Here is a 15682-nt window from a genome sequence, read left to right as displayed (position 1 = left end):
TAAGTATGTTGTTTTACTGCCAGATCTCCACAGAAAACAATTACTTTCAATTTAACAGTACCTTTTACAAACTGAAATGCAGAGTACCCATGGGTTCCCTCTCTCATTAAACAACCTACATGAAGTAGGCTGGGAACAATTGGTAAAATAAAGCCATGAGTTTTAAAGACATGGGCTATGTGTAGAGATAAAAAGCCCACAAAAGAAATTGGGGATAAACAATGTAGCAATTGTGTTTATTACAAAGGAATGTCTGTGGATTTTAGATATATATAAAATCAAAAAATAATTTAATATACCATTGTAATTTATTTTTATCTAGTTCCTTGACCTGCACATAAACAGAAAAATATATTTAATTTATTCTTAAAAAACAAACAAACAGAATTATCATTTACTTAGAAGTTATTAAAATTTGATATTGTCTTCCATTTAAGTCTAATTTTACTAATTATAAAATATTCATAAATAATTTATTAATTTATTTATTGGCTATTGTTTTTAGAAACAAAATATTTTAAAAATTATTCTCCTTGTCTTACTATGGACATTTTAAATAAATATTTTTTTAAAAAAAGCAGATATACTTTTATCTATTAAATTTCACTTTATATATAAGTGTGAAATCTTAATTAAATGTGTAGATTGTTGTATAACAATCACAACACAACACAATTGGCCAAAGTAATTGCACCATAATATAATGTTTAATATAAGGTAATGTGCAAGAACACAATTAATCTGGAATCCCAAAGAGAGGGGATTCTTTTCTTGCTAAAAGCTGCTACAAAGACCCAAGGACTTTTGGCAACAAAGAACTCAGACTTCTGTAGTAGTATCATCAAAAGCTTTACAATGCAATGAATGGATTAAGTCAGGATTTTGACATAAGCTGAATCCTCGGATTGAACAATTGAAAGATAAGTGCTGGTGTCAGAAGGACAACCATGTAAAAACATGTCCTTTTTTTCATTTAGAACTCACACATCCATACATTTTTTACTTGTGCCATCTAGTCACTGCCTTTTCTGATTAAAGTATTAAAATTTTTGCAAAATTGTCTTTTGTTTTGATAACAGTTGTGATTTACATCAAATGATATCACAAATTTTAGTTTACTGATGATAGTTTCTTTTTTATCTTTGTAATTCATGTTACCGTATGTTTTCATGGATAAGACAATAGTTGAATCATAAAAAAATGACCCCGAAAATCCGGGGTTGTCTTATAGGACAGATACAAAAAAATTAGATTGAAATTTATATAAATTAAAACCATTATAAAAAAACAGACAAACCATAATTATTTACTAGTAGAGAATAGGGCATGTCCACAAAATAGAATAGCCTGTACGATGTTTTTGTAAATGGTCAAGGTCATTACCTGAATGCCCGAATCGGTGCAAACGTTTGCAACAATAGCAAGGCAGAAAATATAATTTGTTCATTCGAAAAATTATGGAATAGGACATAATTCCATATACACTATACAGTATTATTATCCAGAAGATGATTGCTGATCTAAACTAAATTCATAGGCCGTTGATAGAGTGGGGGTCGTCTTATAGGACAGATATATGCTAAAACTATAAAACTTTTACAAAAATTTATACCTCGTCTTATCTGAAGGTCGTCTTATTTGCAGAAATATACGGTATATATTTTTTACTAAACATTTTACATAATGACACAGAAAAGATAATGTTTTTAATTAAATGTATTAAAATAAAACTAATAATATGATGATCAAAACTATATAATAGTATTTATTTGTTTAATGGTAATTATCTAATTGAATTTAAATTTTTTTCAAATATTTTAATTTATTATATTTTATTACTGATAAAAATTTCTTTTACAGGAAAATTATGCAAATCTAATGGAACTACAAAGAGATATAGTTGGTATAAATAATCTTGTGAAGCCTGATCGTGTAAGTATACTTAATTAACAAATTAAAAATGATTATTAAATGTATATATTAATATAATATAATGAAAATAATAGCTACAAAGTTAATCCCAGTATGACAAAAATATTCAGAAATATGAAAAATAAACTTTTATTAAAAAATTTTATTATATCTAAAAAACAATAATCTTTAAAAAATTGTAAAAATTCTTTAAAAATAAACGAGTTTCTAAAATTAACTCTTTTCTATCCGACTTCGAAAGAGCTAAGAACTGAGATGGACACCGTGGAAATTAATAAATACTTCTTACTTTATTATTCACCATCCATGCGTTATCATTCAAAATATCCAAATGCATTTCGCAAAATTTTCCTTTGCCTCTTCAGTGGATATTACACCTTTACGACAGTGTTACATTTATATTCTATCAAATTTTCCCAGCATGCATCTACAGATAATCCGGTATTCAGGTTGATGACATTTGCATAATTTTTTATACAGTAATGTTCCGCGATACGTCTTGTTACAATATTTTCAAATTTATACAATATTTTGATACTATTTCTATTTATGATACAATTATTATTTTTACAATGTTGATACCATGGGGATTCACTTCGCTTCAGGCGAATTGCCGCTTCATGCTCTTTAACACGTTGTTCAAGCTGTCTTCCCGTTTCTCCAACATATACCTCGTCTTATCTGAAGGTCATCTTATTTGCAGAAATATCCTCTACAAAGACCCATTAGTATTTGTTCAACAAATTTATTATATCTATTAAAATTACTTTTAGTTTAAAGTTTTAAAAGAGAAGAAATGCTAAAGAAAGTAATGACAAACATGATTTCACATTCGGCGTGTGTTCTGTTGCCTAACTGGTTCTTAACCAACCCCTTGGGTGGTTCACGGTGTAAAGGAGGGACAGGCCCTCATAGCGTAAAAGCTTCCTGTTGTAAAAGTTAATGGGAGGAGGGGAGATATGTGGTCCAAAGATCACGTGTTCTATTGCGTGATCCTTGGGTGGGCCGCAGGGTAAAGAAAAGATGGGCTGCGTTTTCGGAAGAAAAAAAGAAAGAGAGAGGGAGATCGCGCATGCTCAATGGAAGAAGAGGGACCTTTTTTCGGAAGAAAGAATGGAGAGAGGATGTGTAGACGATAGAGTTGCAAGATTGTTTTTTTTTGTGTGTTTTTCTTTTGTTTTAGTGTCTGTTATAGCAAAGGGACAGAGTAGTGATTGGAAGGACTAAAATAAACTTGAAGTTCCTTGCATTGGAGTCATAGAGCGTGTGATTTATTTTTTTGAAGTTTCTTTTTGTTTTGTTTCTGCACTGGGAATACTCTAAAGATCGAGTACTTCCCCACAAGTGAATTAATTAAAGCATACAAAAAGAAGATTTTAAAAGATAAAATCTAATAAATTTTATTGATCAAACATTACATCAAACATTTTCAGATTACAATTAATTAATTATAAATTTCCAGATAAACATATCACCGTCGGTTTAACGGTAATAGTACTGTTATCTGTTGATAATATCTGTTTTGAGTTGTAGGTGTTTCAAAATTTAAATTATAAACTATTAAAATATTATTTCAAGCTTAATTCGTATTAATGTTATCAACAGATAGTAACATTTATTATATTTGTATTAAATATAGATAGTAACATGTTTAATGGTAGTTCAAATTCTTGAATTAATTAATTAATCTAATCAGTGAAATTATAATCTGTAAACTTATGACATTTAAAGTACTCAGTTTTAATATTGATATTATTGAAATTTTAATGATAATCAACAAGATAGCATCAAACAATAAATATAGCTTTGTTTACAATAATTGCATAAAATTTATGATTTATTTAAAATAGTTCAAAATATTTATCCCGATTTGTAAACACAGGTTATATAACTGCAGTAATGATTATAATAATCTTTTATTTTGTGTAGAGACCATAAATTTTACATAAAAAATTTAGTGAATTGTCATTACACAGTGTTGATCCCTGATACTGCTGCTGACTTTCATGCTATGGAACAGCAGAATTTACTGTTAAATTATCTCATACTGTATGTAGAGTATACCATAAAATGTGTCATAGTATACTAACCTCAATGAATGCATGGTGAGAAATCAATGTACAATATCTGTTGTAGTGTATGGACACAGAAGTCAATATAGCAACACTGAAATGGACTGTGTAGGAAAAGCTATGCAGAGGTTCACTGTGTAGGATATGCACGTGGTGAGTGATTCAACAAGAGAATATAACACACATATATGTTTTTGTCACCCGTGTTTATTTACTTTACAGGATTCTTTTACAATTCCGACACTTCTCGTTCTTTCTCTATTAACCTTTTCTACATATAATTCCTGCAGATACTTAGGTAGAATCGTCAAGCAACCTCGCGACAAAAGAACATTCACCGCGGTACAAAAATAAAGAACTGTGACTAAATACTTAAAACTACTTATACAAATAAAATAAAGAGAGAAGAAAAGATAGACAATAGGATAGTTGGATATATGATGATAGAAAAGAATGGGTACCCAAAGTGTCGGCGATCTTGGGGTGATGGTGGCGCTTGCTAGATTATTAACTTTTCGGGTTGTTGATTGTGGACGTCTATCCGATTCTCTCAATAAGCTTCTCGAGGTTTCTATATCTGGATATATTTCGGATTTTCTCTCGAAAGCCAGCTTAGGCTTGTCATCTCCTTTGTTCTCCAGTCGATGCCAGAACAACCTGGAGGTCTTCACAATAAGTCCTATCTCTTCAACGTCCCAGTCAAAAAGTGACCTCTTGTCCTCCACTTAGCCCTCAGGCTACCACCTTTTCTTTGTCTTTTAATTAGGTCATCACCATTTGAACAGGGAAGGGTTAGGGAAGAAAGAAGTTTCTAGGAAAAGATAGACAAAAGAACTAACGAAGAGGAAGAAAATGGAATAAATACTAAGAATAATATATACTACAATATACAAAATAAGGCGCACGGCCACAACTGCCTGTGGGACAAAATGCCTGCCAATATCATTTCCAACTGCTTTTGGAAAGTAGATTTCAACAGAAGTGGATGTTCATATCATTGAAAATATTAATGAAGAAAAGAGAGATTGGCCATATCCACAGTATCTTACACCTTGAACGAATTCCCTTCACTGATTGTGTGGAAGTTGATGCAGATTTGATTTTAACAGAAAACACTTAAACAGAATCTTAGCAGCCTGCAACTGAAGTAGATGATGATGATGAAGTTAAGAAACCAAAGAGGAGCGATGTGAATCCCACATCGCAAACTCTAGATGTGCTCTTTCTGACATTGGAAGATGCACATAACAACATGAAATTATTTATGGAAATTGAGTGTTCTACTACAGAGGAACTCAAGAATCAAATGAAGCAAATGACTATTGAAAAATATTTCTCAAAAACTGAATAAAACTGTAATTTTTAACTGTATAAGATGTGTATAGTCCAACCACATATCAGAAGTCCTGGATATTATTCTATGTATTAATTTCTTATTTTCTTAATTTATTTTTATTTTATTTTTAGAATAAATTAACTTTCAAAATTATTTATTACATGAACTCATAGAAAACAGCAGATGAATAATCAAATTAGTTCAATCCAATTGAGTGCTATCATAAAGAAAAAAAATGATAAACAATAACTTAAAAACAATGTTTAACAATGTACATTCAGTTTACTTTCCTTACCTGGCAGAAATTAGACTGTTCCTAGAAATTGCCAACTAAGGCTACATGATCCATTCTAATAACAAACCGTCCTAATTAACAAACCACTTAAATTTTGATCTGTAGAAAATTTGTGATTAGGATGTTTACTGTATATGTATAGAGTAGATTTTATCTTTCAGTTTACAAATACTTTAAAAATAAAACTAAACAATTTCTGAATTCCAATATTTTCAGAAAATACTAAGTGACGTTTCCCATTTCCAGGAAATTTAAGATCAGAAAATTTCAGAAACCTTAATTGATATGCAAAATCATCCCAGCAATATATTTATTGTCTTGCATTTCCTGGATCCAAGAACAGAGATGTTTGTACCTAGAGCTTATTACTTGTACCCATGAATTGAGCAGAAAATATCAGATGTTTGAATATAATAGGTGATCACAGATTAATCGCAGTTGCAGCAGTGACGAATTCTCACTCTCACTTATTGCTCAGTTGCATAGTCTTTCTCTTTCAGTTTACTCTAGTCCACAGTTGGTTGTTAAAAAGTTGTGCATTCTTGGCATTTTTGTGCAAATGCAGACTTTTGCAATACATTACCCAAATAAATATTACAAGTAGAATTTCAGCAACTGATTTACTAAACTAAAAATATTTTAGAAAGCTGTTCTACTGAACTGTTGCTAACCAGCTGATTCTCTTATCACTCAGTCACTCTCATTGTGGACATTCCATGATACCAATTCCATAATAGGTATGATTGAAAGGTGCTCTGTGCATCCTCAAGGGAGAGTCAAAAATGAAGAAATGAAGATATCACGTTCATTTGTATTGTAATTAATTTATAATAACTATAAACTCTAGCAGGTGCTACATGAATATTTTTATTAATAAAATTTTAGTGTAAAAATAATTATAAATTATATAAACAAAGCATATAAAATTTTCACCAAATGATCAACTAAATTATTTGGCTATTTTTTGACTACATTAATGATTGGTTACTAATTAATTTAGCTGATCGTTTGGCATTAATTAATCAAATCAGGTTAGTTGTTATATACGAAATTTTTTAATTAATGTTTGTTTATTTATTTTTACATTATTAGAAACATAGCAATATAACAAAAATGAATAAAAATATTATAATAATAAAATAACCTTTTATTTATATTTTATTTTTAGGAATTTATTCGTTGTGGTTCATTACAAAAATATTCAAGAAAAGGTTTCCAAAATCATATGTTTTTCTTGGTAAGTTTATATAGAATATAAAGTTTAATATATAAATGATTAATTTTTAATAATTTGAAATTGAAAATTATAATATTTTTAATGTTTAAATTTTCTTAAACTTCTGATATTACTTTTTAGTTTTTCTTATGTAATTATATTATATTTATATTAATACAATTCATAATTTTTAAATTCATAAATTTTACATGTAAAAAATGAAAGATTTTTAAACAATCAGCAAGTTTTTAAATTCTAGAATATGTTAATTTATTGGGTTCTGGAATTGTAACATTTGAAAGGAACTGTTTTTTTTTTTTTTTTTTTTTTTTAACTATTATAAATTAATGATAAAACTCTAAGTTATTTAAAGCTTTGAAAACATTTCTGTATGTGTAAATCTGATTTCTCAACTAAAGTTCTCTATCATTTTCTGATATATCGTAATACCGTATTTCCTCGACTAAACCCCAGGACTCAAATAAACTACGATCTTTGAATAAACCCCAGAGAATAAAGATGCTGTTAAAAATAAAAACGTGTGTCAAAAAGTATGAGCCAAAAAAGTTACATGTTAAAGTACTGCACTGTATAAGGTAATGCAGTTTAGAATGACAGGTAAGGAATTTAATTAATTAAAAGTCTTCCTCTTCAAATTGTCTAGAGTTGGATAACACTTTCTATTCTAAGGTTCAAGGAACTCTGGTTCAAACTCACTGTCTTTTTTGGAAATAGATGATGAATTTGAACCAGTAAATTGTAGTCAAGATCTTGATTCCTACAATGACATCAAAGCAAACACAAATGACAATATAATAACTGAACTGGAAGACAGTGTATAGGGTTAACTATGAAAAGAATAATTATTTCAAATGTTGTAGCTGTAAAGCTTAAACACAGTTAATAGTTTTAATAGTTTAGTAAATGTATAAGTAATTAACGTACGTCTTTCAGTTTTTATCCACTTATCTCTTGTAGCAAGGTAATAAATCCAAGCCATGAAAAAACCCTGGGTCTTCAAATAAATCCCAGGGGATAAATACATTTTTAATGTAAACTTCTGGGATTTAATTGAGGAAATACAGTATCTCCAAGCTTTAGATAAAATCAAATACCAATATAAATTTTGTTTATAGTTTTCAGATATGTTGTTATATACTGTTCGTGTAGCATCACCAAGTTTGGAATTTAAAGTTAAAAAGCAAGTTTTTCTTCAAGATGTTGTTATTGAAAAAACAGAACCAAAATTTGGAGCAAATTTTTGCTTCATTTTATATACTAATGCTAAGACATTTCTTTTGGCAGCAAAGTAAGTAATTATTAGTTTATTACCTGTTCAGATTCTATTTAAAGGATGAAAGTGTAAATAAAAATTAATTATTATGCTTTATATTTATAGAAATATTCTCATAGTTTTATAATTTAATAAATCTAAAGTAATACATAAAAAAATTTTTTTGCAATAGAAAAATAATATGGACATCATACAATCTCAAAAATTGTCTTTTGTCTTGTGTTTATCAACAAATTCAGACAAGTACCAGTACATTTTAAAGAAAATGTTGTTTTAGAATGTAAACTCTTAAGCAGTGTCATAACTAGCTTTTCATTTGTCCAGTTTAAAGTTTTATTTTTTGGGCTCCTTAATTTTTTCAGGAAAATAAAATAGATATGATAAAATAATTGTTTATAAATAATTTTTGTGTACTATATACATGGGAAATATACAAGATCATTCATGTGTACTTATAAATTAAATTATTATTACAGTATATTTGACAATTTTTTTGGTCAGTTCCATTTTTAAATCTCCTTTTTCCTGAACCCTGTGCCTGTGCACCTATGCAATTGCCTAATTGTGGCATTTCTTGTAATAAAAGAAGATAAGAATGATACACTACAAAATTACAATAGATAAAAAAGACAAAACAGAAAAAAACTGTTTTTTGGTATCCCATGGATTTCTCCCTCATTATTGACAAGACTATGGTCTTGTTTATAAAATCGTACTGCCATTTATATTACCAGCTTAGAGGTATGAAGGAGAGTACATGTCAAGAGTTGATATTTGGCACAGAGTATTAGGTGCCCAAATCATTTGCGCATAAAAAAATCCAGACTTGTAGGTAGTCAGGAGACCGAGAACTGAGTCAAAATAAAATATAAAATGGCTACCCTCTTCTACAAACAAGCAAAACAGGCACCTCACTCCACTGAAGTCAGGTGGGTAGAGTACCACCCACAGTCATTCTAGGAAGTGAACTCTGATCTTAGGACTGAACACGTAGTATTTTCTTTGTTAAATAAAATTTATAATCTAATTTTGTAAATTTGGAAGTGCTTCAAATATGACGTTAAAACAGGGTTTTATGTCATTACAAGTGGGTTTTTTTAACATTATCTAGTATAGTAAAATCATGAGACCAATAAACATTTGACGTGTAGGGCAGAGGGCACCACTGCGTGACCTTCACTTTCTGACCTCACTTTGCTCCCGAACTCCAACGAGGAGAGACAGCTTTTCACTTCACGTTAGTTTACCTTTTGAGTCAACAGCCGTGCCGATCTTGGATTTGTATTATATCTCGACACTATTGTAAATATCATGTAGCCGATCCAAATAAAGTAAATTATTTGCCTGGGTCATTTCTCAGTTAATTTTTACCAGCAGAACAAAAGATGTGGACATTACAAACAAGGTAGGACGTGCCACATACAGATTTTAGCCACGCCGCTAAAGACGTTATATTAGGGTTGTCATTATATCCGATGACATTATAATCAGGTTAAACTGTATATTGTTTGTGCAAAATAAAAAAATAATTTCGGACGATACAATAGCCATGATTATTTTTTTCAAAAACGGGAAATTTTCATTAGGCATCAACAAAAATTCAACCCAGGCCAACATGTAACGGAAAGAAATTTTGACTTGGATAGGTTAATTTCACCGAAAATGCATTGTGGACGACCTCCTGGATGTGGCTGGTGAAGTTCGAACGATTGTGCTCAAAACCAGTGATACCAAAGAAGATTGGAGAATGAGAATGAGACCCACTTGAGCATCAAAGTGATTTCGCTTAGTAGTGAGTCTCCGAGACATAGTCTTGCCCCAAATACAGCTTTGCCGTTTTACTTGTTTTTCTAACTGAAATAGTAATGAAAAACTTAAAGCATTGAATTTTTGGCTTTGCTGTTACCATTAAGTATTTCTTGTTATAAGATATGTGGATGACACGCTATTAGTTTGGGATGCTTCTAGTGAGAATTTTGTCTTTTGTAGATATTTAAATGCTGTTTATTCCACATTTAAATTTTTTCTTAGGAAGGAGACCGGTAATAACTGTAATGCTTTTTTAAATCTCTTTATAAAAAGAACCTCATTATACTTAATCTTTGAGGTCTTTCACAAATTTGATTTATCTAGAATAATTATTTTCAGTTCTTTCCAATTATCCATCTATAAGAATGCTGCTATTGCTGCATTAATACATTATACATATTAAATAAAATATATTATTTACGTCAATAATTATATATGAAATAAACAAAACTGTCTTTAGTCGTTTTTAACGTCAAAAGACAGTTTTGTTTATTTCATATACATTGTACGTACATATGCCTTCTACACAACTTGGAATTGCTATTGAATTGAAATGAGTTATTTTTACTCTTTTCAGTGCAGGTTACAGTTTACACTCTTAGTAAATTTAATTGATCTCAAGTTACTGCAGTCACTTGAGATCAATTAAATCAGGGTCAGTGTTAGGAGCTGCAGGGCCCAGTTGGAAACATTTTTTGAGACCCAAGCTCACAGCCAAGATCTTAGAATCTTAGAGATATAAATAAAGTTTATTATAGACTTTATAACTTTCTTCCTTCAGTGTCGTCATCATCACTGTATTGTGGCTCCACTCGCTTTTCTACATTTTTTGAGATAGGTTTGCTAAAATCCTTCTAATGCACCTGTTTCTTTTACTGTTATGGCTTTTTTTGCTTTGGCTACAGTGCTCTTCTTGCCACTTAAGTATTTTTTAGTCTTTTACCTGTATTTACAGGAACCATAAAACTTAAAACATTTTACTATAAAATATTAAAGGTGGCATCCATCATTAAAGTAATAAAAAGCAAAACAAACGGTATTTAATGTCTACCTCATATTTGTCATAAAAAAATTCAGCGGAAATAACATTATATCTTATTTCTTCTTTGAAACCGTGTTTTCGTAATTGTTGGGCTATGAACTCCAAAGTTGAATTTGATTAAACACTTGGCTTTATTTCCATCTTTATTTAGTTGATACGTGCCATTTACACGTTTCGGGCGTAGAGCCCCTCATCAGTCAACTAAACAATACAATTAAAATATTATACAAAGTATTTTCCAAACAAAATCAAAAAATAAAATTAAAACAACGCAAGGTATGGTTCTTACCATTAACATATTTTCGCTATGCATACAATGTTTAAACCCAGGCGAAGCATGTATCTTGTTTTTATATGAACTGGGTAATTTCTTTTACATACGATATTTATATCTAGTATAAAACAATACATAAGAGTATAAGCTATAAATAATAAAATATCCCAAAAGTATTTTAAAAAATATCACAAAAATATTTTTAAAATTGGAAAGTTTCTTTAAAGACACTGACAGGAAGTAGTTTAACTGATTACCTGTTGTATTGTTCGTAATTTCTTTGCTTATTTTACGGTATCCAGTTATTACAATATCCAGAAGGTGTAGACTATAGTTGTATAATAAATGATTTTTTACAGGTACATGAAGGTTCTTTTTCCATTAATGTCGTACGAATGTTTCGTCCTCGTTGTCTGCACTGCGGTGTGGCACAAATTTGCATATCTTCAAAGTTATTGTAGATGGTTAGCAGCAATGTAGTCTCTTGCAGTGATCCCAGCTTATATTAATACATACAATGTGTTTTACAGTATTTTTAACCAGTTTTCGTTTATTTTTATGCTTAGATTTTTATTAATGCAATTGTTGGTGGTTAGGATTGAAACGCTTTCTTTAAATTTCCTGGAATACATATTCTTTTCTTTGTATAGGATTTGAACGTTATTTTTATCTATGTTGCAGTCGTTGAGTAAACAGTGATCGTGGAAAACGGAGTTAAGTCTGTGATATTTGAGGTCTGCAATATGTTCTTTTAATCTTATGCCCAGTTTCCGTTTGGTCTCTCCTATGTAGAAATTAGTTGTGTTGCAGGTGCACGGTATCTTGTAAACTACGTTTCTTGTTTCTTCTTTTTTCTCTGGTTCTCTGTTGGGTTTTGTGAGTCTTAATCTGTTTTGTAATTTTTCGTATTTCGGAGCCAGCTTTATGTTCATTTTTTGTAGATCTTTGTTGATGTCTTCGTATAGTCCCTTTATATATGGAAAGCTGATATATTTTGTATCTGTATTTAGCTTCTTTGCGTTATTGTTATTCATGTTACTGTTTATCTTATTTTCCCAGTGATTAATTAAACTGTTGGGGTAACCGTTGAGAACGAATTTCCTTTTTAGTTCATTTTTATGAATATGTATGTCTGCCAGGTTGCTGGTTCTAGTGATGATTTTTGTATACTCCATTTTGAAGATGTTTTGTTTTATATACGAAGGGATATTGGATTCGTATCTGATTGTTACATCTATGGAGCACGGTTTTTTATAAGGTTTAAATTCTAGGGTATAATCGTTCCTTTTAATCGTAACGTCTAAGTAATTTATACTCCTATTGGTTTTGTTCTCTTCTTCGACAGTAAACTGTATTTCTTTGTTTATATTGTTTATGAAGGTTTCTATGTTATTAATCATAATTTCTTGAGTCATTGTATATTATTAAGATGTCGACTCTAATAATATACAATGACTCAAGAAATTATGATTAATAACATAGAAACCTTCATAAACAATATAAACAAAGAAATACAGTTTACTGTCGAAGAAGAGAACAAAACCAATAGGAGTATAAATTACTTAGACGTTACGATTAAAAGGAACGATTATAGCCTAGAATTTAAACCTTATAAAAAACCGTGCTCCATAGATGTAACAATCAGATACGAATCCAATATCCCTTCGTATATAAAACAAAACATCTTCAAAATGGAGTATACAAAAATCATCACTAGAACCAGCAACCTGGCAGACATACATATTCATAAAAATGAACTAAAAAGGAAATTCGTTCTCAACGGTTACCCCAACAGTTTAATTAATCACTGGGAAAATAAGATAAACAGTAACATGAATAACAATAACGCAAAGAAGCTAAATACAGATACAAAATATATCAGCTTTCCATATATAAAGGGACTATACGAAGACATCAACAAAGATCTACAAAAAATGAACATAAAGCTGGCTCCGAAATACGAAAAATTACAAAACAGATTAAGACTCACAAAACCCAACAGAGAACCAGAGAAAAAAGAAGAAACAAGAAACGTAGTTTACAAGATACCGTGCACCTGCAACACAACTAATTTCTACATAGGAGAGACCAAACGGAAACTGGGCATAAGATTAAAAGAACATATTGCAGACCTCAAATATCACAGACTTAACTCCGTTTTCCACGATCACTGTTTACTCAACGACTGCAACATAGATAAAAATAACGTTCAAATCCTATACAAAGAAAAGAATATGTATTCCAGGAAATTTAAAGAAAGCGTTTCAATCCTAACCACCAACAATTGCATTAATAAAAATCTAAGCATAAAAATAAACGAAAACTGGTTAAAAATACTATAAAACACATTGTATGTATTAATATAAGCTGGGATCATTAGCTGCTAACCATCTACAATAACTTCGCAAGATATGCAAATTTGTGCCACGCCGCAGTGCAGACAACGAGGACGAAACAGTCGTACGACATTAATGAAAAAAGAACCTTCATGTACCTGTGAAAAATCATTTATTATACAACTATAGTCTACACCTGGATACCGTAAAATAAGCAAAGAAATTACGAACAATACCACAGGTAATCAGTTAACCTATTTCCTGTCAGTGTTTTTAAAGAAATTTTCCAATTCTAAACGTATTTTTGAGATATTTTTTGAAAATATTTTTGGGATATTTTATTATTTATAGCTTATACTCTTATGTATTGTTTTATACTAGATATAAATATCGTATGTAAAGGAAATTACCCAGTTCATATAAAAACAAGATACATGCTTCGCCTGGGTTTAAACATTGTATGCATAGTGAAAATATGTTAATGTTGACTGATGAGGGGCTCTACGCCCGAAACGTGCAAATGGCACGTATCAACTAAATAAAGATGGAAATAAAGCCAAGTGTTTAATTAAACTCAACTTTGGAGTTCATAGCCCCCCAAACATTATATCCATTGTTGGACTGGTAATAAATTTTGACCCAAGAATATGTACTAAATATAGGCCCATATATACAGGATGTAATGAAACTCTGTACCAATATTTTAGAAATAGATTCTAAGGTCAAAAATAAGCTTAAAATCCTTTAAAATTCTGCTTCATTTCCAAGATTCGGCTTGCCAAAAGTAATAATGGAAACTAATTTCAAACATCCTACCAAAAGAATATCACTGATTATTTTTCACTTTTGTGTTACTAACATACAAACTTGAAGCTTTACTTTAAAACAAATATAAACATTGAAAAACTTTATTCTTGATTAATACCAAACAATCTGCCAGATTGTATCAGGCTATATCAAGAATAATATCTGGAATGTTCTTCAGGAAAAATTACATTCTTTTAGAGTGTAATTTTTCCTGAAAAAGATCGTTTAAGATGTTTGCATAAAGCTTTGCTGCATTTGATGGTTTTAGAGTTGGTATTTTTATCTTGAAAAGTTGTTAAATAACATCTGTTTTATCATTCTATTTTGCTTTCTAAAACAAATTTTTTAAAAATTTAATTCATGTATTTAGTTTTAATTTCACTTTAATTCTGTTAAATTCAAATTTTTATGTTCTATTTGCATTCCTTAAAAATTGTTAAAAATTTAAAATTTTAAATTTGTTACATGTTTATTAATATTATAGAATCTTTGTACTTCTACGTGTTATATATTTTGCCTGATGATGATAAATTCATTTACCAAAAATGCTTGCTTTTATTGTCATAATTATAAAAGTTAACTTTAAAAGACAGTTTTTTCTATTTCATCTTTTATTGTAATAAAAAGTCTTCAAATATATAATTTGACAAAATACTATTTTTGAAGAAAGACTTAAAAGTTACTCAAGTGTTTTCACATTATTCTCACTCATCTTTAAGAGTCAAATGAAGAATAAAGTTTTAAAACTGAAGAAGAAAAAGGAAAAACAGCATTTTGTTTCATTATAAAACATATTTGTTTAGATTTATTCTTGAAGATGAGCTCCTCATATTTGAGAACATTTAATATTTTATTATGATAAGTGTATATTTGATTATCTATAAATGTTCTTCTATTTATAATAATATTAAAATTATAAAAAATATTCTTAATATTTTTCAAGTTCAGAAGAAGAAAGAGATAGATGGCTTATAGATATGAAAGAAGCTACACAGAGGAAAAAAAAATATATAAATTTATATCACACACCTGGTAAGTTAAGTAGTAATGTATTATTTATTTCCTTTTATTTTATATTTTAAATTTTGTGAAAATAATTATCATTTGTTACCTTATTCATGTAATGTAATTATAAAATTTTAATTACAGTGGACCCCGATATAACGCACATGTTGGGCGGGAAACAACACCCACGTTATAAGGTGAACCGTATTATACCGAGTGGCACGGTGTAAGTCGGTTCACCTCTTTACTTTAGCAATAATGTCA

General features: G+C 29.7%; 1 protein-coding gene across 1 annotated transcript in view; it reads left to right on the top strand.

Annotated features, from left to right (window-relative positions):
• The window catches only part of LOC136968488 (FERM, ARHGEF and pleckstrin domain-containing protein 1-like), a 145179-nt gene that overhangs the window by 113992 nt on the left and 15505 nt on the right, over positions 1–15682 (top strand). Inside the window, exons 19-22 of the mRNA XM_067262472.1 lie at positions 1861–1932; positions 6804–6872; positions 7988–8160; positions 15357–15445. Of these exons, the coding sequence (XP_067118573.1) occupies positions 1861–1932; positions 6804–6872; positions 7988–8160; positions 15357–15445 (403 nt within the window). The remainder of the gene's footprint in view (positions 1–1860; positions 1933–6803; positions 6873–7987; positions 8161–15356; positions 15446–15682) is intronic.

Source organism: Centruroides vittatus, unplaced genomic scaffold (genome assembly GCF_030686945.1).
Source record: "Centruroides vittatus isolate TY-2023 unplaced genomic scaffold, ASM3068694v2 contig_1033, whole genome shotgun sequence".
In the NCBI taxonomy this organism is placed as follows: Eukaryota; Metazoa; Arthropoda; class Arachnida; order Scorpiones; family Buthidae; genus Centruroides; species Centruroides vittatus.
Note: the sequence above shows the minus strand (reverse complement) of the source record. Positions and strands in the feature narration are given on the sequence as shown.